Genomic DNA, 26,331 nt, shown 5'->3' with positions numbered 1-26,331 from the left:
TTTCTTAGCTCTCCATCCCTCTGAATGCTCTGTGTTTCCACTTCAGCTCATCAGGAACTTGTGGGAAGTATAACATAAGACAGAGAAAGTTGCATAGGACTTTGAAGCAAGTTACTCTTTCCCTAGATAGCAAAACACATACAGACCCAGACAATGTTGTAATTCACTCTCAATTTTCTTATCCTTCAGGGCATTCTTGAACTTAAACAGGAATCTTCTAGGATATTAGATATTTTTATAGCATTATTACAAACATGTAGTCTCTGGCTCACCTTCAGATTGAACCGTCTCTGATCTGTGGTTAAACAGGACTGCTTCCCCATACAGTATGACATACGCCTGTTCCTAGAAACATTCTCCCCTCTTCCTCTGTGTTGCTGAACCGTTCTGACAAATGCTTTCCTGTGGCTTTAAAAGGCAGTGCTAATACATTTGCTTTGCACTGCTCAAAATCCAGCATCCCAGAGAAAGTCTGAAGAAAACAGAGTATTCTAAACAACAGCTGAACTGTTGTTCCTGTCTGCTCCTTTGGTGGGAAGGTGTTACTTCCCTAACAGCGAATATTTATCTTCACAGTCACCAATGGTATATTAGCAAGACGCTCTGGCTTTGGAAGTGAACCCAGCTTACAGAGTCCTCATTCTTGTCTGTGTTGCAGTTTACCATCACTACAGTTATTCTAGTCTTCAGGTTTACATTGTAAATAAAATCACTGAAATAAGAGCTAAAAATAACCTTCAAAAAGGAGGGAGCAGGGAAGGAAAGACGAGACAGATTTGGATCTATAGCCAGAGTCAATCTATGAGATAAACTTCATTCAGAATTCATTAGTTGCCTCAAATCATCACAAACCCTTAAGCTTTTATTGTCTCCAGTGCAGCCTATTGTCTCTAGTTCAAATAGGTCTATTTATATGAAAAGTTTTTTCAGGTTTGTAGGTGGCATAATACTATGCTTAGCCTAATGCAGGAAAGCTCTTAAAGACGGAACTGTAAGTTCCACTGGCTTTAATGAATTTCTGTATGTGCTTAGTTTCCAGCAAATGTCTAATTAAAATGATCTTCCTGAAAAGTAATTTTTTTTCCAAACTGGAACTGGGTAGAATCACCATCATAATTGCAGTAATCACACATATTTCTTAATTCTAATGCAAAATTTGATCTATTTTTTATTTTAAGTTTTTAAAGAATTAATTCCACTGTGACTCTTTTTGTGATTGCATGATCATTTTTAATATTCGAATGAATGTTTATAGTCAAAATATACATCTCTAAAACATTTCAATAAAGATACCTGATCTTAAATGTAAAAGTGATAGTGCCACAATTCTTGTTCTTCCTCTTTAACATTAACTTTTTAACAGCAATACAAGGGCTATTGAAGTCATATAGCTCTATATAGATTCCTATAGTTAAATACACATGAGAGTATGTGGAGAAGGGAAGAAATGTCTCAACAAATTGTGGTGACTTCACATACTTTACTGCATAGGACAGGCAGAGAGCTGTCCTATGCATTCATCAGCATGTTAGACTTTTAGGAATATCACAGAAAAAGTCCTCCAAACAAGATTTCTATTACCTTCCATGTTGCAAAGGGCCGGTTAACACAATGCTTTCCACCTCCTTCTCTCTAGTTTGCCCAAACACTGGCCTATTTGCACTTTAGCTACGAGACAGCTGCAGAAATCCAGAGTAAAGAAGATTCCAGCACTTTGCAATAGTTCTCAAAGGATCTACTGACCATAATAGACCTCAGAGTCCATCTCTTTTCTGCCAATATCTGGTGTTTCCAATACCTTACATGGAGTTATAAGGCTGGGAATGAAAACCAAACGTGCCCAAACATGCTCTGGCCAAAAAGAGAGTTTTAATTCATGATGTGCAGCCATATAATTATGTGTTGATAAGAATCTGTGATCTGTTCAACAGTCCTGGGTTACCCTAACAGAAGGTAAAAGGTAGGCATGTACTTGCCTTTATTACAGCACCAAAAATGTAGGTTAATTGTAAATGGATTAGGATCTCCAGAGGGAAGGCTTAAAAACTTATGTGCTGAAATCAATTAAAAATCATGAAATATGGAAGTTAGGCTTTTTATTTTTAAATCGAAAGGGGAACTGAATAAAGGCAGAAGCAGCCCTTGGAAATTCATGTAGTGTGAGTGCATTCTGGAAGCCACAGTTTACCTAGTCAGTGCAATGAGGGGCTGAGGAAATTATGAGCTAACCACTGAAAATGAGTGTTGTCAGGTTCATCACACTCCCATCAGGAAATAATTGGCAGAGCCCAAGAGGAGCAGCCTCATGGAGGCACCAGGCCAGCACTAGCTGATTTTTGTGCCATGATAAGTCAAGCTATATTAATTAATCAAATAGTAACATCAGTTAGCAAGATGATTCCATAGAAAATATGGGTATTTGAGGCTACAGATGAATAACTCTAAACCACAGTGAGCAGATTGCCTGGGAAATGACATCATGTGATGGAGAGTTTGTGAAGAGGAATTACATGCAGAGCAAAGACATTGCTATAGGATCAACCCATTAGTTTTTCTAAAAAGCCATGTATAAATTCTGAGACTGACAATTGTTTTTCTTCTCAGGATATGGGAACATTGCCCCAAGCACTGTCGGAGGCAAAGTTTTCTGCATCTTGTACGCCATCTTTGGGATTCCACTATTTGGCTTCTTGCTGGCTGGGATTGGAGACCAACTTGGAACCATCTTTGGGAAGGGTATTGCAAGGGTGGAGAAAGTTTTCAGAGTAAGCTTATGGTCAATTTTTCACTCGCATTGTATAACTTGTCTAGTTTTCAATTCTGTTGCTATCATTTGCAGTCCTTTTTAAATGTTGGGCAACATTCACATATCTAGTTTAGATGATGCTTAATCTCCTTCAGAACCCTCTGTAGTCAGTGGAGAGAAATAGGCTTCTCTAGATGGTGATACAGGGGATATAGGTTAGGGTCTGAATTTTCTTCTTGAGGACTCATCGTTTTTTAGTGACTGCAGCCTATCTCTGGGGAATGAATCTCCTAAGCTACCTTACAAGGAGTAGATGCAAAACACCCTTCAAAACACTATAGGTTGCTTTGCAGTGATCAGTCCATGCACTCTGTGTGAATTTTAAGAACAATTTGAACCTCATAAAAGGGGAGAGAGATCTGATCTTATCAAATATGCAGTACTCCCACAGTATTAACAGAATATTTCAACAGAGGAATTGGGCACCCACTACTGTACATCTTGCAATAAAAAAGCAATTTTGCCACTATTTTGATGTGTAAATAACCAGAAGAACAACCATACATTTGTCTGTGAATAGATAGGGCTGGAAGTATTTCATTGCAAAACAGCGCTTTGTAAAAACAGAAACTTTTCATGTACCTTGTTGGTACTGAAGCTAGTGTATCAAGAAATACACTACTTTGTGTATTTCTCAAATTCAAACCACACCTCATTGAATGAGAGACTTGTCAGAACAGATGCATCTGCTACCTATTTTTCAGGTCTTCATGGACAATTTGGGGAAGTGGTGTGCTCTAGATTTCAGAGACCTGTAAGTGTTATGAAAATGATATACACCTTTTTTCTTTTTTTTTTCCTTTTTTTTTTTTTTTTTTGAAAGACAGCAGTAGTCATTACCTTAAACTTGTAACAGTCCCAGGAAAAGTAGTTCTTAGCTGGAAGATGGGGGACAGGAATAAGAGTAGTTCCACTGAGCTAGTAGAAAGCTTTCTTCTAGCAATTTCTAAAGCTCTACCTTTTCTCAACTTTGTTGTTTGTCTTCCTGGATGCATCAGATCTATCCTAGCTACTCTTTCTCTTAGAGGTTCAGTTTTTTTTCAGGAGAGATTTTTGGCTTCTCTGAACTCTTTTCTTACTGTACAAGTAAAACCACAAATTCTTTACAAATTACTTATGTGAAAATGAATGTAAAGCAGCTCATGGAAAATACACTTTGTACAGGAGAATAACTGTGCAGAAGAGGAACACTTAAAAATACAGCCTTTTTTCTTTTGTCTCCCCTTTCACCTTCCATTTGCTCCAGTGTCTGTCCCCTTTCTTTTTTCGCTTTTCTCTCTCTCTTCCTGTTCTTTCCCCAGGCTCACATTAAACCTGTAGAATTATACCTGAATACCGATTCACAGATGGCGTGTGAGTTCTCAGCCAAGTTTGTTGTTGCAAAGAAGCTGTGAGAGGTTTCCCTGAAGTGCTGCCTTTACCTCTTTTTCACTAGGGTAATGCCATAGTCCAGAGACCCTCTCTGCTTCCTGCCAGGCAACAACCACCCCCTGTTTAATCTCTTGCAGCCCCATATCAGCATCTATTTTTTCTCATTTTTAGCAGGTGTATCAAGCTTTCAGATGAGAATGTTTTCAAATCCAGCAGTTCAAATACAGATCATAGCTTAAGCAAACCAATGAAGTTGTCTGGATTTGCACTGATGTCACTGAATTCAAAATTTGACAAGTAGTTAATAGATAAATGTAGTATAACCTAAGTGATACATTGAGAAGTAAGACCTTGTTTTTAGTCCTGAAGATATGATGTTGGATGGTCTTCCCTCCAAATTTGTGCCCAAATATTGAGACCTACATTTCTGAGCAGATTAAACTAATGGAAAACTGATGGAAAAGTTTCCTCACCTGCTTCCTGATGCCTTATCAAAATATGCGATAAATCAACAAGATCTCTTTCTTTCAAGTTTTATTGCATTTTGTTACTAAACCAGCATCAGTCTGTTATTGAAACAGCTGCTTAAAACCCACTGAGGATATTAACCCTCTCTCTTTTCGTTTTTAATATAGTGTTATTCACTGTGCTTTTCTGTGAGAAAAAAGCGACATCTTTTTTTTCCTCACTCAAGAACTTCCATAGGGGAATGTACCAGTGCAATGATCAGCCTTCCATCTGCTAGCATCCTGTCTCTGACAGTAGCTGTGGACAGAACTGTCAGGATGGTGCTTGAAATTCAACGTAGCGGTGCACATATACAGTATTATTCCAAGATGATACAAGATTTATGAGTTGAGATTTCCATCCTCAGAGCTTAGTCTGACAGTTTCCTGGGTCACTTCCACCAAAACAAAATGTCTGAGAACAATAAAAAGTCAGTCACCAGATAGGAATCCTAGATTTTCATAATTTAATACTAATTTCTTATTGTTGCATACTAATTTCTTATTGCGATAAACACTATAGATCTAATTACTTTCTATGATTACCACTTTGATACTCATAAAAGCCAACCAAGAACAAGGTCTCAGTGTACTAAGACTCTGTAAAAACATTGATTTGTAGGCAGCATTTTTAATATAGCCCCTAAAGACTTAGAGTCTAAATCGACAGGACAATATACAGGCAGAGAAAATGATGTGATAGTAGCAAATGGCAGGCTGGCTACATGCAATTTTTATGAAGAGGGAAGTTTTGGAGGGGATAAGCTGAATAGAAATTAAAAAGGAAGTGAGGCTGTGAGGTTGGGAGAAGTGTTTAAGGTTGGTAGAAGTTAAGTGAAGCTTAAGTGAAGATACTGCTAGAAGAATGGGGTAGTAGGAGCAAACAGCTGCTTGGTACATGGTGGAGGAAATTTGCCCTCATGATTCCAGGTGTACTTTGATTATTCAGTTTATTTGATTTCTCCTTCTGCTCCTTCTGCCCCCTGGAACAGCTGGTAGGCTCTTTGCAGTTTTTGTCTTGGGATGTGTGGTGGGCAGAGAGTAGGGAGGAGACACCATTTCCTCGGAAGAGATTGTTTCCTTGGCATAGTCCTATGATCAAGAGGATAGTGGGAGTAAAATGAGGGCTGAGGCTACCTTGCCTTCTTCACCACTTTACAGCAGCAGTGGCTCCCATAATGTGGCTACCTTGCTGGAGGCTGATATATAACTTGGGCAGACTCCTGCTCTTTCAGATGCATGCAGCTGAAAATATGCATGTGAGTTTGGCCTTACACAGTACACAGTGGTTGAGACTGGCCTTACAGCCATTCTCAGCAGACTTTACAGACACAGGCACGACTGCTCTGAAAGCTACTGCCACAAGCCAAGCACTCAGTCCAGCAGTGTAGAGCATGTGGTAGGGTTGCATTTGAATTCCCTCTCGCTGACAAGAGTGGTGTTTCCTATGAACTTGGTAAGTTACTGGCAGAAAATTTTTTCAGAAGAAATGGTATGAATCACAGTGTCTAGGAAGCAAATGCTTTTGTTTGTACACAAGATCAGCTTATTACTGAAAGACAAAAGGTGATGTAGCCTTGGAGAGACTCATTACCCAGAGCATAAAGTATGCTGACACGAAACATTTTTCTCTTGGTTTCTGTGATTCTGTGCCTCTTTCACAGGTTGGGAATTTGGTTTTTTGAAGCCACTTCTGTTTTGCTCCTCATGCAGCAGAATAACTTGCTCAGGAAAAAAGTAATCCATATGGTGAGATCTTGTACAGACAAAAAGAGGTGTTTTAGGGCACTGATTTACAAGCCCAGAGTAGCATCAATAGCAACTGCATGTATACAGTTTCATCTCACTATCTAGTCTTTTGACTGTAACAGCTTAAAGGTCTGGCTGAGAGTCACAGTTCCCTGATCAAGGTTAAAAATGTGCTTGTGGGTCAGCAAAGGACCTGCTTACATAGCTTATGTGAAGTTTATTTCAATTAGGTATGCACCTGAATGCACGTTTCAAATCTGAGCATCTAAAATTAAGGGGTGATTTAAAAAAACCTCTAGACTCAAATCTAAATTTTGAAAACAGTTCTCACTAAGGTTATAGATATATGTATAGTTAAATACCAGAAGAGATCTGCAGACAATGTGTTATCCTTCATAATTCTCATAAAGAGTATTTGCTTAATAGTGGAGTCTACAACATAAGAGTAATAAAATATCTAGATATTCTCTAGGGCTTGCTAACAATACATTTGTAGTGCCTCATGGAGCTGGTCAGTGTCATACTTTCATTTTCAGTTCCTTTCGTCTAAATCTGAAGACATGTTTTTGTAAATTAGCTGCTGATAGAAGTGATATTAAGGAGTGCAGGTATTGTAAGAATCCAGAACTTGTGGTAGCTGCATAGGCTCTATATAAGGAGCATAGCAGAGCTGAGCAGCTTGGAGGAGCAATATATGGCAATTAGGCTGCTGAGCATGGAAGTACCAAAGTCAGTAAACTTTGTGCCTCTGTTTATTTCAGCACAGCTTCCTCATTAAACTTTATTTAGACCAAAAATAACTGTCTTTAAAAACACAGTCAGTGCTAGGACATTACACTCTGAATCACTTGTCTGTAACAATTTAAGGTCAATGTGCTATCATCAAGAAAATGAGACTTCAGTCCAGCAACTTTTTCAGCCTATAGAAATTCAAACAGGAGTGGACTACACCACACAGGGGTGGACTGCGAACCTCTTTTGATGGATGCAGTCCTCACTCTTTCCTCTTGAAAAAGAGTTTCACTGTGCAGAAGACAGTAGGGCATGGTAAGGAAGCATATTTCTCTGACTTAGTCACTGGGATACTGTCCAGGTTTTGATATTTCTCTGAAAAAATATTGTCTGACAACTGTTTCATTTAAAATGCCTAAGCATTCCCGGAAGCAGGGACTGAAATCCAGGACTTCTTCACTAAGGTGAGTGCCCCAGTTTGGAAAACTGTTTCTAGGTGCATTTTCCTCTAGTTCATCAGTAACTTATCTGTTATAAGAAGGACTACTAGTCACTGTGATGTCTACAGGTGTATTCTTCTCTCTCTACTCCATCCTGCCTGGACTCCTTCAATACCCTTCTTAACAAAGCTAGTTCTTCTAATTGCTTTTTTCAGTTGTAAAACAGTCCAGACCCAGGGACATCTGAACACTTTAGTATGTCTAGCAGAAGTGTATCTGTTGACTCTTTTTCAGTGTGGAACTGAGAGAATTAAAGGCAGGAGTGTTAAATTTACAATGCCTGTCTCTGAAATACTTTTCTCCTTGAGATGCTGCAGGCCACATCTTTTATGTTTTCAACTGGTGCTTTAATTATGATGGTGAAAAGATAGCAAGAAGTTTTATTTTTGGTTTTGATCATTCCTGCATTAGCTGTCCTTATGGTCTAGTGCCTAACACAAGGTACAGGCAAATGATAATCCCATGAGCTAACTAATCAACTAATGCTGCAGGCTGTGACTTCATTACAGACAATGATTCTTCACCAACCAGAGCAAATTTTGTCTCTGGATTGTATTTTAGATTCAGCCATTGGCTTGTGGTATGAGCTTGAATATGTCATTTTCCCTCTTTGATTCACCTTCCCCCTCTTTTATACTTGAGCTACAGGAAAATACCTTTTCTGCAGAGTGCTGAGATAATATGCTGATATTTGTAAATTCATGACAAAATCTATGGATCCCAGACTTGAAGTATCAGCTTTTGGAATTTCATCTCCTCAAATTGGGTATTTAAATCAGTTAGCAATGCTTACAGCTAACCTGCTTCAGCAAAAGTAACTTAAGTGCAGCAAACCCTTTACTGATTCATGATCCACAGTTCTTATTTGTCAAGTATATTTACTTGGGCTAACATGGGCTGGCTGTGGAGCACATCTTTATTTAATCCTGAAAGTCAACAACCGCTTGCAAATTGGCTTCTAATTTAAGGGTTACTATTACTCTGAACAATTTTATACAGATCTTGAATTCTCTGAAAGACTTTTTAAACCTTTTGGTTTTATCACCAATATCTGTTAGGCCTGCAGGGTTTGAGAGGTACAGCATCAACCTGAGGCAACTTCAAAGAGAGGATCATGAAGGTCTTGAAGTAAGTCTACCTCTGTGGAGAGCCCCAGGAGGTGCTGAAAGAGCATTCCTGGGGTTGCTAGAAAGAGAAGGCAGCAATGCTGAGAAGGGAGAACATGTCAAAATCAGGAAGAGAGAATAGTTGTTCTAATTTTGGAATCAAATCAGTCTTACTAGAGAGATGATATTATAAACAGAGAAGGAAAGACTATTCTAAAATGAGGCTTTATAACTAGCTTAAATCTAGAGTACAGGGAATGTTATCTGGGAATCTCAAGTCAGCTCATTTCACCAAAAATTGAAACCCAGTATGCACTAAAGTCTATGCCTCAAACTAATTGTCTGAGATTTCTGTAACACTTCTTTCTGTGAGTGTTAAGCACTGACCAATGTAGTTTAGAGATACAAAGCATTCACTACAGGGCACAAACAGAGTACTGTTTGGCCTGCCTATGTGAGGTCTTTTAATATCTTTTCATTGTATTTTTTTCTTCATAATTTAATATGATTAGATATACAAACCTTTAATAATTCTTCTCACTGGAGTCATGCTTTTGTCAGTGAACTGCAGCGCCGTTAATATTTTGCAGATCTTAAAAATAGAATCTTCTACAAAAGTGAGTCAGGAATCCATGATTAATACAAAGATTTTATTTATCACTGTTCAGGTACCTGTCTGTACTGCAGTAAATTGTAGTAATTAACTTCTCATTTGGGAAGCAAACTTCATTACATTGTTTTCTGGTTGTGGATAGACTCCAGCAATTGTAGTATATGAACTATTGCTCAAGATCCTCTGTTATCTTTAGTGTTTTTTCTTGATCTATTTCAGCCTTTTGTAGAGTGCACAATTTCTTTCTCTGTATCAAAGCCCAGTGCTTGCAAGCTCTCATTCAGTTTGAAACCAAACTTGTATTCAGATTGATCTCAGCAAGAGCAGGAAGAAAGGAGATGCATTTCCATACAGAACCTGATTCCCAAGCTTCTTGTTAAGAAAGTGAGTAAAATGGTCCTTTATTAGGCTTTGAAATGGTCAGAAAACACTATTCTAAAGGGTAAACCTATACCTGCCTGCATCCTGCTAAAATCAGTATTAATCACACAGCTTTTAATTGCAGTGAAGTGCACTGGAAATAAACCTCATGAGTCTCAAGTAATTATCTCTCATGAAACACAAGACAAACAGGAGCTGAAAGCATGATTAGGAGTTTACTGAGCAGCTAGGGTTTCCTAGATACTATGTGTGAAGCTTAAAAAATGAAGTACTTCAGTGGAAACTACTGATTAATGCCAAAGAACATGTGAACTTTTCAACCATCAGCCTGAAAGTTAAACTTCTCTAAGTGCTACTGGTGAACGACCTCCTTTTGTTATTGCCTTAAGTTTTGGTCATATTGCTATGGAAACTTCTCAGCGTTTCTAACAGTGCCGTGCTGAAATGTTAAATCCTATATGCCAGGTTTTGATACAGGTTTTGTCATCTCTGAAAAGCTGACTTATATCCTAAAGAAAATCTTCTGACTCAAGATTGTTTAAGTACTGGTTTGCAATACAGGGAAAAAGGAAGAGCAAGATAGAAGTGAAACTGGAACACAGAATCACTGACGATATAGGTGACCATTGACCTTCCCCCCAAATGAATACATAGAGCTATTTTGATTACTGTACTTCAGAATATCCTCTGAAACTGCCATGGGCAACATGAGGTGAAATACCACAACAGAGTGTGAGGGGGATGAGGGCTCTTGAAAGGCAACAGAGAGGATTTACCTCTTGAGAGTACCTGCACGTGGTACCTCATCTGAGCCATGAAAACTGTGCTAATTTCTCACTCAAGAGATGTTTCAAGGTTGAAAACAGGCTTGATAAAGGTAGGGAATTTAGTGTTATGTTGCATCCGCTTTTTCCCCAGAGCGGAGCTGCTATATCCTCCTCCTGGTACTTTCCTTCTACTCTTTGGGATCTGCATCCCACCTAGATTAAGAGTCATTCCCTGTGGGTTAGTTGCTTGAGAGAACATTTTGTGGTTGCTTGACTAGTCACAGATAGTGTTTTTCTCTAGAAAGACTGCAACATTACAATCTTTATAGTGTTAATAGCTATGAGAAATCCCTTAGCACAAACAAAATACGCCTTGGAGGCTACTGCAAGGATTTCTTGCAGAGAATGAAGTATGCTATAGTACTCAAGAAGGGGAAAGGGAAGGCCTCTGAGACTATTATTCCAAATTAAACAGAAATTGAAACCTGCAGGCCAACAACAGATATAAGGAATCTGGTCTGAAGACTAGCTCCCTCCCAATTTAAAAAAGGACAATATTTAACCTTTCAATATCCAGTCCAACAAAGTCTCCACTCTAACATCACAAACACTGACATTGTTACACTCCCAATCACTACAAAATGTCCTGAAAACACAACAGTATGAAGGAATCTGGATGCTTTACTCCGCTAGACAGGAAGAAAACAAAACCAAAACGTAAGAGAACAAAAAATCAACCCCCCAAAAGAGCAAACAATAGAAATATTGAATTTCTTCACCCTGCAAAGAGGAGATCAATTCTAACACAAAGTTCAATTTTCTGCTTCTTGCTACGTCTTTGAAAGTGGCTATATCCTACAATAGACAACTAGATCTTTCATTGATCTGGTTATGCTAATTGTTTTTTTCTGTCTCAGTGCATTTTTTAATTAGACTCAGAGCATATATTCAAAAATCTAATAACGTGTTCTAGTAGCCTTACTGTTATGTCATACTTTTCTTTGCACGATTATAACTGCATTTTATTTTTTCCCTTGAATTGCACTGATGAACAAGGTGAAAACATTGGCTCAGCACTGAAAAATCAGGGTTACCAGGAATGGCAAGGTAGAATCTTCCTAGGCAAAAGGAAGTGCTGCCAGTGTGATGTTCTATCAGCAGAGCAACCATTATCAACCCACTCTTGTATTCTCTAGGAGAGTGGCATATAGGTATAACTCAGGAAGGATTTTAAGCAACAAAGAAGAAGGAACAATATATTCCAGATCTGGCATCTGGGAGCACCCTTTGAAATTGCCATGTCCGAGCCATGAGCCTCTGTCGTCCTTTATCTGCTCTAGTATATGGGAAAAGCGTATATAAATCCCTCTTATTTCACATTTATTTTTTCTTGGGCTCAATATAGCTTGGCCAGAACAGAGGTTTGGGGTCATTACTGTTATTTTTGTTTTTTCAGTAGTGCAATGAGCAACTTGAAGAAGTGAGTTGGTGCATACCAGAAAGCCCTACCTGTGCTTTCCAGAGAGAGGAAGATTGGAAGGGGAAATATCAAACCTGCAAAATTTCCATGCCAGTGTTTCTGTATATTTTCAAAATAGTGTATCAGCACTCACATTATGACTCCAGCAAGATCCACGCATAGCAGTTTACAAAAATAGCATTGGAAAAAGCTGCTGCTCTGATTATCTTGCTGCATATTCTATCTGGTTCTAGATGAACACCCTACTGAACTGTGGTGTTATGGGGAAAAATAGCTATGTAAAAAGAGCACCTCTTTACTCTGCCCCGTGCCCTGCGTGTATTCAGGTGTGTATCTACCTAGTTTAGTAACAAGTGTGAGTTTTTACAGCTTTTTATATTTGTTTCCCCTATAGTATAGTTAAGAAATAGAGGATGGATTTTGCATCTTCTGGTGCAGCAATAGCAGCATTCTTTGTAAAACATTAGAATTAAATAGCACTGAGGCATCAAGAGAGCTGGTTAGCTAGAGTGTGGGGGCCCATCTGTAGTGGAATGGTCCAAACCACTGTTCTTAACCCGTTGAGGTGTCTGAAATGTCATATACATTTACATTTCCTGGCAAAAATGTACTTAGAATTCTGCTTTTGTGCTTTCTGAGGGATTTGCCTTCTTGGCTGTGTGGGGTTCCTAAGTGCCATGTCCATTTGGGATTTATAAGTTGTGTCATGTTGGCAAAGTGTCCTGACAGGCCGTGTTCATTAGATGTGCTCAAGATCACACGTAAGAAATAGAACCAATATGTCAGTTATTCTGTCTTATGCTTTGATACAAAGACTGGCTTTTCTCTTCTTAAAATATTATGATCTGGAGGAAGTGATTTGGAAGACAATCTGTTTAATTAGTGCAAAGGAAGAGAGAATCTGCTCCAAGAATAGTTGGCAGCATGGGAGAGGGCATGAAGTTAGGAGCAGGCAAAGGGGGTGAAAGAAATGTTAAAGAAATGTGTTTTTATTGGAGGAATGCTCCAAAATGCAAAGTGTTCTGGAGAGATCAGGACAGCATGTTGCAAGAAACCACAGGATACTAGTACTAAAAATATGATGTTGTTCATCTAGGCAAAAAGGTAAACAACTCTCTTCGAATCTGGGGGATATTTGTCAGGAATTCAGAAAAGAATGAGAATATCTTTGGAAGACAGAGGAACCCTATGAGCTCACTGAGAGGCAGCAAATGTTCCAGTGCTATTTTTGGTTGAGCAGTACTGTAGATTGAGGGAGTTTCTGTAAAATGAGAGGTGACACTACAAAATCTTGGAATGAGCATATTTGAAATATGGTATACTGTTCCATACATATATAACATTTAGTTTAGTCTCAAAAGTGATTATAAATGTAGCATCTTTTGATCCCATGCTTAATGTCTTCTACTTGGAAAAAGTCTTCTCCCATTTTCAAAGGAATACGAATTACTTCTAAGAGTCATCCCTGTGGCCTCAGCCTGGAGACTTAAGAACCGTGTTTGGTCTTTTTATTGTCAACAGTCAAGTCTGAAAAATTGTAACTGAGTTAATTCTCCTGATAGGTCAAGAGCCATAAAAGAATCCAGTTCATCAGCTTGTGATCTGTAGGACCAGAGAGAGAAAAGAGAGAAAGTAAAGGGATTTTTTTTTTGGCTTCTGAAGTTACCAGATGAGACCAAAATCAGATAAGATCTGAGTGGACATGATAGAAAACAAGCAAAAAGCAAAGTCACAGTCATTGATGGAAAAGATGCATAAGAAATAAATTCCATTGATAAGGATCTCTCCATGAGAATGTCTGTCTTCAGCACTCTTGACATTACTAGAGCAGGTTGACAGTAGGTTTTCTGAATTAACATGAACAAAATGATGCCATATACAGTAATGTTGCCTTAACCACCTTAAGAGTAAAATCAGTACCTTTATTAGTAAATGGAGATGACCTGGAAACCCTCATAGGTTCTTAGATCACAGAAAGCGAAAGCTCTCCATTCTTTACTTGGTAGATTCCTCCTTCAATTTTTTTTAGATTAGCTCCAGTTGGATTTAAATTAAAGCCTTTCTCATTAGCAGGTGCTAATTTGTATTTGATGAATGTATCACAAATTACCTGCTTCATAAATGTGGAGTGCAGAACTTGTTGGTAAAACAAAACTGAAAAAAGAAGTAGAAAACATCTCTTTTAAACGTGTTTTCATTTTACTTAAACCACATGAGATAACCTGTCTACAATTGCTCAGCTATTTGCCTTTCATTGTTTAGCTCCAGACTGAAAATACTGTTTAAAAAAAGAAAAAGTTCTTTCACTGTTTGGAATCCTGAATGCAGTTCTTGTTTGCCGGTACAGCCAGTGTATTTCTGGAGAGCGGTTTCCACAAGGTTGTTTGAGGTTCATATACTATGAGAAACACAGGATATATCATCAGATTTCTTTGATGGACAGACCTATTACCCTGAAATGAACTGCAATACTTGATGAGACTATTTGGATTACTAATACAGAGACCAGGACAGTAATGCAAGGCCGGGTAGGAGGGGGGAGAGGTGGCAATTCCTACTAGATCTTGTGATGATAAGCTGACACCATGAAGGGAAACAATACCTAATCTTATTTATGGCATATCTAATTTACTGATATCATTACCGTTTTTAAAAGGCTAGTTTTATTTCTTAAGTTGAGCTAAGCATAGTCTTAATGAAGAACAAAAACATGGTCCCTGCTTCAGAGAGTTGATAGTCTACGCGTTTCTTATACAATTAGGACTGGATGTTAAAAGTAATAATGTGATGCTCAGTACCATGAGGCTGAAAATTGAACTGATTGGCTCTGTGAGCAAGATTCACAAAAATCACATAAAGGCTAAATTTTCCTGTGTAGTACATGGGGAGAGGCTGGTGCCTAAAGCTGTGGTCCAGAATAGCCTGCACATTGAATTTGGAGAAACTAAAACCAGTCTTTGAGAAAAGTGTGGGTGTGTCTGTCATGCAAATTTGTACCTGGAATTAAATACCTATTTCAAGGATTTAGGTAGGTACTTCTGAGAAACTGGAGTTAAGAAGCAGTATTAAGGAATTGACCTCTTTTTGTTTAGACTGCGCAGAATAGATATCTGATTTAACCCTGGTCTGCAGGTGGTTGCTATCTTTTGTATAACAGCTTAGCTGTTAGAGAACGTGCAAGAGCTGGGTTCTGCCCAGCCTTGAGAAATCAGAGCATACATATCTGGGGAGTGCCCTGATCTAATAGATACTAGGCCATGTTGTGTGGGACTGCTCTTTTCCCTCCTGTTAAAACTGGATAGCTGTTTAGTCAAGAATACAAACAGTCATTAGTTTGTCTGAAGAGCAAGCAGTTCTATTCCGTGGTAGCTAGGGTGTCAGGCTTGGAAAAGGAGAGCAGAAGTATCAAAGGTGCATAAGATGGCTGTTCCTATGAAAATACTATCCTGAGAAAAATAAGGTTCTTTTGGGGAACTTATGATTTTTTCTTTTCCTGTGAAATTCCCAGCCTCATTTTTGAAACTTCATAAGGCAAAGCTCTGAAGTATGAACCTTTTCAGATTTCTCAGGCTTTCATGTATATAAATATATATATTGTTTTAACAGTGACTTGGTACAGTGTACCACTGCAGTGGCTTAGGTTAGTCTAGTGTAATTTGATACGTTTGTTCCAAAACTGGAATGTAAAGGTTGCATTTTGTTATTCCTGAAAACGTGGGCAGCTCGTAAGGACGTTCTCTATAGGGAAATAGCAATGTTAACTCCATAAACAAGAAAAAATGCAAGCCATCCTTTTTTTCATATCTGGTTACTGCAATTTACATGTTCCATAAAGACATTTATGCCATAGCATTTCCTACTAACATTTATTACTGTGAATGTCTTCAAAATGAATGTCTAGTTCATGTTGTAAAAAGATTTCCTTTTCACTTGTATCTTGAATTTCACCTGTCTTTCTGCAGTTAGTAGTTCTGCTTTGGTATCTTGCTTTTGCACTCTTTTCAGTTGCCCCAAAAATGCTGGGCCTGATCCACCATTGCCTTCTGACTTCTGTAATAATTTGTACCAATGGAAGAATAAAAAAAAAAATTAGCTGCTATGCTTTTATGTGTGTAACTGAGGTACAAAATTGTTACCATTTTTACTTAAAAAAAAAAACCCTTTGGCTGTATTTATCACTCATAAACAAGTGGATGTCCTGAGCATTTGGTACTGATTTGTATACTATTTCTTCCACTCTTGCTTCTATCATGAGGCAAGACTATCCTGACTCATGTTGAAGTGCATGTTAATGTTGCTATATGGGGACTGGAAAAAGGATTATTATGCATAACTTTGCTATATTAGCAGGGCTTGGCAGCTCTAAAGTAGTTTTTGCCCAAGGATTCCCAGTAGTATGTTATAGCAGTGCATATGCCTCATAATTTCCACTGTAGGTACGTGTTTGTCATTTCATTTTTACGCATTGGAAAACTGAAGCATTTAGGAGAAGTGATGAAGTCACCTTGGCCAAACTAGTAAAGAAACAACAATCTGGTTAAATCCTGGTCTTCCATGGCAAAAAGCAAGTGTACCAGTCTAAGATACCACACAGCGTGCAGGTGAACAGTTGCTTTCCCTCCACTACAGAGTAAGCCTGAAATCTTGCCATTCTGAATGTGTGTCAGCAACAGTAACTCTTAAGTTAGATCATCCTTTAGTATTTTAGAAAGCTGCTCCAAATGACTCCACAGGAAAAGAGGGAACAGAAGTAGAGTCAGTTTCAGTATTCTTGGGTTGTTTATCTCCTTGGTACTTCAGCAGTGATTTTCTCCATGTCTTATATTTGATTAGTTTCACTTATGGCATTATATTTCTAATCCCATTTAACTGTTGTTGTTTAGCCGGGCGTAGAAAACAATGCACACACACAAAAAGAAAAAAAGCAAGTGTAGGGATCATCTCAAATAGTTTCAGAAACAAAACTATTTCTGAAATATGGTATGTTTATGCTACTACCTGGATTCTAAATGCGGAGCATCCCGGTGTAGATAAGTCCCTAATGAAGGTTTGACCTTGCACCTCCAAAAACAATGCTCATGCTTTAGTGGAGAACAGTAGTACTGCTCACCAGCTGGTTAGATTTTTAACTGGTTCAGGCAATATACCTTCGGCATATTATAAAGATGACTTCTGAAATGTTAACTTATGTCTAGAAAATGTCCTAATCTGAAATGCGTTCTTATTTCTGGGTTAAGGGAGATGCTTGCTTTGGAAAACTAATCTGGAAATATGTGACTTCTGCATTGACTTCTGCATTCCTTTTCCAGGATAAATGTACAGAATTTACACTGCCACTGTGATTCATCCACAATAAAGTTTCTAGTAGTTTCCATATTTCTTGTGAGACTCCACTGAACTTTGAATTCATTTAGAGGACAAAAATCTGAAATATGTATGTCAGAGTCAATAGAGTTAATCCAGAGTTAATCAGTATTACAAAAAACAAAATTTAAGTTCACATCATATAAAGTGAGGGTCTTCATCATCCAGGGATGGAAATACTGCAGTGATAATGCTGATATCTGTATTCACATTATAGCAGACAGTAACATGCATGAACTCTTTGTTCAAGAGCTTTCCAGTGTGGGTTTACATAGGTAATTTTATCTGAAGTTATTTGGTATTTGACATAAAAACATTGTTTCTGGCATGAAATGATACTATAGCTATCTCCATTTATTTTGGGAAGGGAGTTTTAACCTTCATATTTGTGAATAAAAGCTGGAAATCCTGAGTCAAAGGAAAGTCTGGAAAACCAGAAGCATGAATTATTTGTAAATACCATCTCAGTTTTTTAGAAACAATTTTGAATTTATTTTCATTTTAGCCTTGTCTTGCTGGATGAAGGCTTGGGACTGGCAAGGCAATATGGGTGTACAGATATGTATGGAAGGTGAATGAGTGTCCACTTTATTTTATATGCTGAAGCCAAACTGGACTGTACTGGAGCCTTTCTGAAACTTAGGACTGTTCCAGGATGTGTTTCTGGTAGGTTTCTGCCTAGTGAATGGAAACTGGGAATTATCATTGTTCTGGGGCCAGGCACAGAGGTTCATTATTACCTGGGGAGGGTTTTCACTAATGGAGAGGGCTGTATTCTACCCAATAAGCTCACAAAAGGCAGAAGCAGAAATATCTCTTCAGATATCACCAGCATGATCGGTCTGCCATTCACCAGGGATAAAGTTCCAATAATCCACTCAAAATATTTCTTTCATTTGTTATTTCCTTTTTCTAGAAAAAACAAGTGAGTCAAACAAAGATCCGGGTGATCTCTACCATCCTCTTCATCCTGGCAGGCTGCATTGTCTTTGTGACCATTCCTGCAGTTATCTTCAAACACATCGAGGGATGGACAGCCTTGGAGTCCATCTACTTTGTGGTTGTCACTCTGACTACTGTTGGCTTTGGTGATTTTGTAGCAGGTGAGCAGCTTTGAGCTGAGGTGCTGTGCATGAGGGCCTTGGCTCTTAGTATTTCTTCTCTGGTGTAGAGAAGAAATATATTTACAAAATATATTCCAGTAAAACAATGCCAGGTGTTTTTGTTGGGGTTACTGTGCGACAGCACACAGGACTCCAAGCTAATTTAAGATCCAGGTGCCTTGCCATCTGCAGAGTGCAACCTTTCAGCAATGTAAGTAACAGGAGTCTTGGACGTCCTGATTATCCTTTATCCTGCAATGAATTATGCACGAGTCAAATGACTTTCCTATTGAATTCAAGATTTGTATTAGTCCATTAGGTCTCACTCTGAGACTGACTGCTGAAGCAAGTAGCCAAAATGATGAATGGATGAAGCTTTTCCAAAGTAGGGCTGAGCTGTAGGACTGGGAAACTGTCTGGTCTGATGCAGTAGCTGGCTGATAAAAAATTCTTTTGCCTGAACTGCAGCATTTCAGAGGCTGGATTTTGTTCCCTAACCTTGGCAGAAATTTTGACACTGAAGCTACCCTGTTAAGGAAGGCTCACATGGGAGGGGAAGGACTAATGGGGTGTGCATTTCAATGCTAGGATGATACTCTCTAAGATTAATACAGTACTAACAGGTACTATAAATATCCATCCTAATTGATTACCGAAGAGGAAGTCGGAATTGTTGGCTAGAGAGAAGGGAAGATTTTTTTTTCACTCTACAGCTTTGCTGAGGAAAAGGTGATTAAAATAAGTGGAATTTCTTTTCCCATTAGTGCATGACCTCTACTCCCCATTCCTGTTAGTAGTCATAATAAATGCATTAAGATGCCTGTGTTACAGCTGCTGTACTGTGGCTACATTATGCCACTTTTTTTTTTCCTGAAGTATCAGTGAAATATGAATGACTTAAATCAAATGAAACAACAAGATATATGAAGTTTTCTTTGCTGAAGAGCTGTAAACAAGTCTTTTTGTAGACAAAACTCTCATCGTCCTTTTTTTTAACATTGTGATAAAAATTATGTGAATTATTGAGAAAAAATAGCACCGAACAAAAAGAGCCCCAGATAGGAAAAAAGTGGCATTTTATGAGTGTTCAAATACAGAACTGAATATATGACTTTGGTCAATTTTAACCACTTAAAAGTGAAAAGAAGCTCACTGGTATTCTGGCTTTGTGGTATCATAGCACAGTGTGAAATAAAAATAATCCACAGTATTTTTCTTAAGCATATGGCACTTTAATATTATTTTCTTTAATAATATAATTACAGAAAATGAATTAAAGTGTTCTACATCTAACATGATCAGGAGAATAAAATCCACAGCTGGGTGGCTACTAACAATCAGAATTTTTCAAAAATCAAATGGAAGACCTTAAATGAAAAAAGTTCAAAGGTTCTTATGATACGAGTTTCAGGCCAGGTGGTCACCAGGAGATGTAGGTTTAATTGCTGGTTTTGACACACATTTTCTGTCACTTTTATTTTCTGTCACTTTAATCTCTCCATATCTCTATTGCTTCAACATCAAGGAGATAATACTACATCATGTTGGGTAAAACAGCATCAATGGAGCTATGCTGATTTACTCCAGGTGGAATGTGGCCCATATCTTCCAAACTGGGAATGTTTTTGTGCTAGTGTTGGAAATACAGTTGTGGATGGAGTCTGAAAAAAACGAGAATATTTGATAGGCTGAAAAAAAGTGGTCTCGCAATGTCTCTGTAGCCTGATTACTCCATAAGACAGACCTAGACAATCTGCTTTATAGCAAACTTCTGCAGGGACATGTGTGATCACAACAGCCTCATTGTACCATAGCAACAGCAGCCCCCACCTCCCATTGTTTCACACTCTTGAAGACTGGAAAAAGAGAATGATTCATACAGTGTATGGGGAGAGATTAACATCAAAAACCATATTTGGGTCCCTGCCAATACTTGAATGCCTGAGCTTTCATGTGAATGTTCAATCACTGTAAGTACACTTATACTCAGTCTGCATAAAATTCATTTTAAAGAGTCATAAGAATGTCTCAGATTGCAAAAAAGCTCAGGGGAAAACTCTCAGCTGTGTCACCTGGGGATTTTAATGGGGGAAAAAAATCCTAAAAGCTCTTTCAGTCCATAACCAGGTAGAGGTTAGTGTCTAGCTCTTGTCTATACCAGAGTGGAATCCAGGAAATATGCATTCCTCTGCTTGAGTCCCCAAATAGGCCTGCTCTTCAAGCAGACATTTACCCGGGTACCACCAAGGGTGTTTTTTGCATTGAGGGATGTGGTTGTGCATACGGGACAGTGCAGCCTCTTTGCCTCTAACCCACCTAACACACTCTGATAGGATTGGGAGTCTCAAAAACGAGGCAGTGGCTACTTTTTTCTGAAAAAAGTCTACTCTCTCCTGTGGTATATTACAGCCTGGATGTTACTGCAGTTATTTTAGGCCCTTCATAGTCCACTGGAGTTGCCAAATGTCCCACATACTTGTGTTACCAGCTCCTCCCAAAACTTGCATAAAAAACATATAGGTTATTTGTAGCTTTGTTTGACCTGTATCTACTCTCAAGCCACTGGTCAGGGAATGCATCCCTATAACTGATACCTAAGCAGGCAGTATATTCTTATTATCAAAGCTGATATAGGAATGGGTTCCTGTCAGATACCCTGATTTCAGGGGAGAGCAAAGTTACTTTTCTGTCTCCCCCACAGAGGTCTCTGAATCCTATATTTAAAAGCAAAAAATCTCTATAACTTGAGAGATTTGAACTGTAAAGTGTCTCAACTACCAGCCTGCAGGCAGTTCAGAGTAAGGAAGACTATCTGTATTAAATGTTTTTCTTGGAAATGTGTTCAAGCTGTTACAAGTACTACCAAGGCAGGAATTTCAGATTTGTTTTGGAGTATCTGCAATATAAAGAAAAAAGTTTACTAGGTGTTCTGGCAGGTCAGAAAGCAGCAGAACAATAGTTTCAAAAATAGGATTTTTGCTGAGTCTTAGCTTAAAAACAGACAGTGTTCCTGCCATCTGCCAGGCCTCTAATCTTTTATTAGAACTACGGTGGTGTTGGCAAGAGTCAGGAAATACTTTCATGAATTTCTCAGAATTGCAGGTATTTTGGCATAATTTTGGCATCTCATGACTCCTAATCATAAGTATATACTTATTTCAGGAGGAAATGCTGACATCCATTATCGGGAATGGTATAAACCCTTAGTGTGGTTCTGGATCCTTGTTGGCCTTGCCTATTTCGCTGCTGTCCTGAGTATGATTGGAGATTGGTTAAGAGTCCTGTCCAAGAAGACAAAGGAAGAGGTATGACTAGTAATTTCTCAGTGGTTTGTCATTTTCTAAGATAACTCTAAGTTCCTGATTCCTGCTTGTCTAATTAAGGATGCTCCTCTGTTTGACCAATGCTAAATATTCCCTTTGGTTCACTCCACTGACTACCTTGGTATCCTCTTAGCTCTGATCTTTAATTTCTTCGCAAAGGGAGGAGAAAAAGCAACTGAAACAAACCTATATTTTTACACCTCTATCAGTACTACTGCATACGCAGAACACATTGGTAGGATTGCAGTCAAGGAATAAGAGAAGCCAGCCTTCACTGAAACTAATTACAAAATTGTGATAAAAATTGTAACTGTTCACTCTTTAAATATTGGAGATGCATGGATTTTTAAGATCAGAAAAAAACCACTACTGTTACTCAGTTTGACCCCCTACCTAATGCAGCAGCTCTTGCTAAGCCCTTCGCAGAGCCTACAAATTCTGTTTATGCTGTAGCATGTCCTTTACTCTGGGACATTAGTTGGCTCTGTCCATTATGAAACAAGCATCTGCCTTTAAATCTTGCTTTGATACTGAGTTTTCCCTATGTCAAGGTATGTGGTTCTGAATAAGGGTTTGAAGTCAGCCTCCTTTTTGAGTGCCATGTTATTAAAAATGGAAGGAACTGAATAGACAGCATCAGGGAAAACATGTAAATTCACTCAGAACATGCCCTCCCTGATTTGAGGACAGTATTCCTAATGTTTCACTCAAAATCAGAATGCAAAATGAAAGGCAATTGCCTCGGGTCCCGTGCTGAAGACTATTAGGAGATTAACATAATTTCAATTTTTAATGCAATCTCCTCCTGATTTCCAAGTAAAGCTAGCCTGACAGGGTTAACCAAGGTCTGGCAGAAGGGTAATGCTGTTTATTATTTATGAAGTTAGCTGAGTCACCTGAGGCCCAGTGCATCTACTGTGTATCTCCATCAATAAAGTGGTCTTCACAGAGAGCTTCAGCTGTCGAGCTGATCAGCAGCAGGACAGCTACAATGCCTGGCTGTGGTGCACATAGTTGGGAACTTGGAACTCTCATGGTGGGTATGTGATGCTAGCTTTCACAATTAATCCAGTTATAGATGGCAACTTGCTCATCTGGCCAAAGGAACCAAAGATGGCTACCTTATGAACCACTAGGTATAGAAACTGTAGCATGTAGCAATGTCACTTCAGCAGCCTGAGCAAACTTGACCTTGGTAGACTGCCACAGACGTCATACCCCTGAATCTGTTCTCTCTTAGCTGAATTTTGAAAAAGGCCTGAGTTGACTGAGAAATTGCTTGGTAATTTATCTTTTTTTTTTTAACCTCCTTTCAGAAGAAATATTTATTCTATAGAGCAGCCATGTCAGTGCTTTATTCTTAGTCATTATTCTGCTTTCAGGTGCAAAAGAGTAAAAAAGAACAGAACAGTGAGACATTTAAGGACATGTTCATGGAGCCCACACAGAATATTGATGTGTTTTGAAAACTCCTCCTTTGGGAAGCAGTGTGCTTATTGCTGGCTTGAGGGGGTGGTATTTGGACAGTTATGCAATGGAAACCTCCATTAAAGACAGCTACATTTGCTCCCTTTCTGAGAAGGGACCCTAGCCTGGATGGTAACTAGCCTTTTGGATTATTTAAAATTATGTAATAGATATTCCCGACATTAATTGCTTTGTGGCACTGTACAGAACCTACAATGGGATTGAAGAGCTCTAACCATGAGCAATGTGTGAAAACAGGTTACTGTATGGCTACATTGGTGGTTGTGCTGTTCTGAAGCATAGTAACATAACTATATGTGATCACTTTTACCCCCTCCTGACCATCTACTGATGACATTATAAATCAGGAATTTTATTCTTTTCTTAATCTGGGAGAAATTACCATGAAAACTTGCCATCTTGTAGCACAGCTATAAAATGTGTGGGGTAGCAAAATGTGAAAAAGGCAGCCAAGTCATCCACATGAGCCATTAGATAATCACTAGTCAGTGTGGTTAGAGTTGGCCTAAGTATAACCAGTGTGCTGCTGAAGTTTGGGCCCAGAGGTGTGTTGTTGCGCTCATCTCCAATTCTATGCCAGACAGGAAAGTGCTTGTGCTACTCTTATACAAGAAAGAATGTCACTTCATTCTCCTCTTTTGGTTTTCTGTTTGTTTCTTTTTGTTGTTGTTGTAAAGGTTGGAGAAATAAAAGCCCACGCAGCTGAGTGGAAAGCAAATGTGACAGCTGAGTTCAGAGAGACACGGAGGCGGCTCAGCGTGGAGATCCACGACAAACTTCAGAGGGCAGCTACCATCCGCAGCATGGAGCGCAGGCGCCTGGGCCTGGACCAGAGGGCCCACTCCTTAGACATGCTCTCTCCAGAGAAGCGCTCTGTCTTTACTGCCTTGGAAACAGGACGCTTCAAGGCCTCGTCTCAGGAAAGCATCAACAACAGGCCTAACAACCTGCGCCTTAAAGGGTCAGATCAACTCAACAAGCATGGGCAGGGGGCATCCGAGGACAACATCATTAACAAGTTTGGATCATCTGCTAAGATGACCAAAAGGAAAAACAAAGACCTCAAAAAGACCATCCCTGAGGATGTGCGTAAAATTTATGAGACCTTCCGAAACTACTCCTTGGATGAAGAAAAAAAGGAAGAAGAGACAGAGAAGATGTGTAATTCTGAGAACTCTTCCAGCACTGCAGTCCTAACCAATTGCATCCAGCAGCACTCGGACCTGGGGAATGGAATGATCCCCACAGAAACCAAAGAAAGGGAACATGAGAACAAAGCGTTACTTGAAGACAGAAATTAAATGTAAAAGATGCTTGACTTGAATAAAAAATGCTAGTGTTTTTATATACATATATATATATTGAGACACGTGCCTTATACAGACTCCTTATTCAGTCTGAATTATATAGCATCGAAGAATATTTCACTGTGCCATAAAGACTCAAGCTTGCTCTGCCAAAACAAATCAGGAACACAGCACTGCAGAATGGCAACAGAAAGCTACGCACATGGAAATTTCAGCCTGTATAAGATTACCAGGGTAAAACACAGAGGAAGAGACTGAAGCATGGCAATACCAGAGTGCTGCTACCATGGCATAATATTAGACAAAGGGCAGCTAAGAACCTTTCAAAGGAATGAAAAAGATTGTGTCTTTTAAATGGAGTATGTACATTAAGCCTTCCCCTGGTGATTATAAAGAGGAGAAATGATTGGAGTTAACTAGAAACTTTCAGTAAGGCTTAGTTTACGTTTTGGCACGTGATCCAGGCTAGATTTTTTTCTTTTCATTTTTGAATCAGATGCATTATCTTTCTAAACTCCAAAAGAATGTCTGTGGACACAGCCACCAGCTAAATGCTGGTTTGAAAAATCAGCACAGACATATTTAAGGGTCAGATTACTCTTTCCATTAAAAAAGAAAGAAACTATGTGGGTATATATCATAACCAGTTTAAAAAATTTAAAAAAAAGGATTTTTTTCTCTTGTAGGAAATATTCAGTGTAAACTCACTGCAAGAAAGGGCATATGAAGAAAATGCAACATTTCGTGCTGTTTTGTTTAAAAGAAGAGAAACATTAATTTAATGATATTTGGCTAAGTGTATAAAACAGTGGGTCAACTGTTTTTTTAAAAGAATTTCTGGTTCACACTTTCTACCACTGAAAGAACTTCAATTTTAATGCTGTAAAACTATGAAGACAGAAGAAAAGCTATGGCTTTTGCATGTCATCAAACTGCTGTTCTCTGTAGCTGAATCTAAATTTTTAAAAATAGACATAAGAGCATATATACTATTCAAATGAGGGCCAGGGCAACCATAGAATCTCAGGGCTCTATGCCCCTTTTGCTGGGTTTGGGTTTAAACATGAGCTGCAGTCATTATCTCAAAAACAAAAAAAGAAATTTAGGAAAAGAAGTTGAGAAAAATATGGTGGTAATCTTTTAAGTGCTTATAGCTTTAAGTGCCATTAATGCTGTCATATTTTTTAACTTTTTAAACAAGTATTTTTAATTCTTTGTTTTATTTCCTTCCAGGTATTACCTTTGTTTTTGACATTTGCTATCTCTTTTCTTGATAAAAACTAAACATGAGCTCTGTGCATTTCAAGACTAAAGTGAAATGTAACCAAACTGTGAGCATTTTTTAAAATTTTTTTGTGGTGTATGGACATAGGGATATAAGAAACATAAATGTCCCTAGACTTCCAAGAAAATATTCAAAGAAAAGGCTGTGAAATAATTAATGGGAACTGCAAACAACATTAAGTTTTGATGCCCTCAGTCTGTTAGCTACTGTGTTTGCTATTGCAGATGGAAGATTTCACATGCTGGAAACATGATTGCACCAGTGATGCTTTCCCTGCACCTTCAGAAAATTCTAAATAGCCCTGCAATTCAAACTGTAGGCTTGCAGGTAAAGTAAACATGGACACAGATGGCAGAGATATACTGAGCCTTACAAGACAGTCAAACATCCACACACTCACAGGTCATAAAGACACAGACTTTTGGAATTGCATGCCCATACCTGCATACA

General features: G+C 38.6%; 1 protein-coding gene across 1 annotated transcript in view; it reads left to right on the top strand.

The window, feature by feature from the left end:
• Positions 1–24,590, top strand: part of KCNK10 (potassium two pore domain channel subfamily K member 10) — a 69,166-nt gene extending 44,576 nt beyond the window's left edge. Inside the window, exons 4-7 of the mRNA XM_013940982.1 lie at positions 2,605–2,765; positions 18,292–18,478; positions 21,641–21,783; positions 23,967–24,590. Of these exons, the coding sequence (XP_013796436.1) occupies positions 2,605–2,765; positions 18,292–18,478; positions 21,641–21,783; positions 23,967–24,590 (1,115 nt within the window). The remainder of the gene's footprint in view (positions 1–2,604; positions 2,766–18,291; positions 18,479–21,640; positions 21,784–23,966) is intronic.
• The last annotated feature ends 1,741 nt before the right edge of the window (positions 24,591–26,331 follow it).

The sequence above is a fragment of the Apteryx mantelli genome, chromosome 4 (assembly GCF_036417845.1).
Source record: "Apteryx mantelli isolate bAptMan1 chromosome 4, bAptMan1.hap1, whole genome shotgun sequence".
Taxonomy (NCBI): domain Eukaryota; kingdom Metazoa; phylum Chordata; class Aves; order Apterygiformes; family Apterygidae; genus Apteryx; species Apteryx mantelli.
Note: the sequence above shows the minus strand (reverse complement) of the source record. Positions and strands in the feature narration are given on the sequence as shown.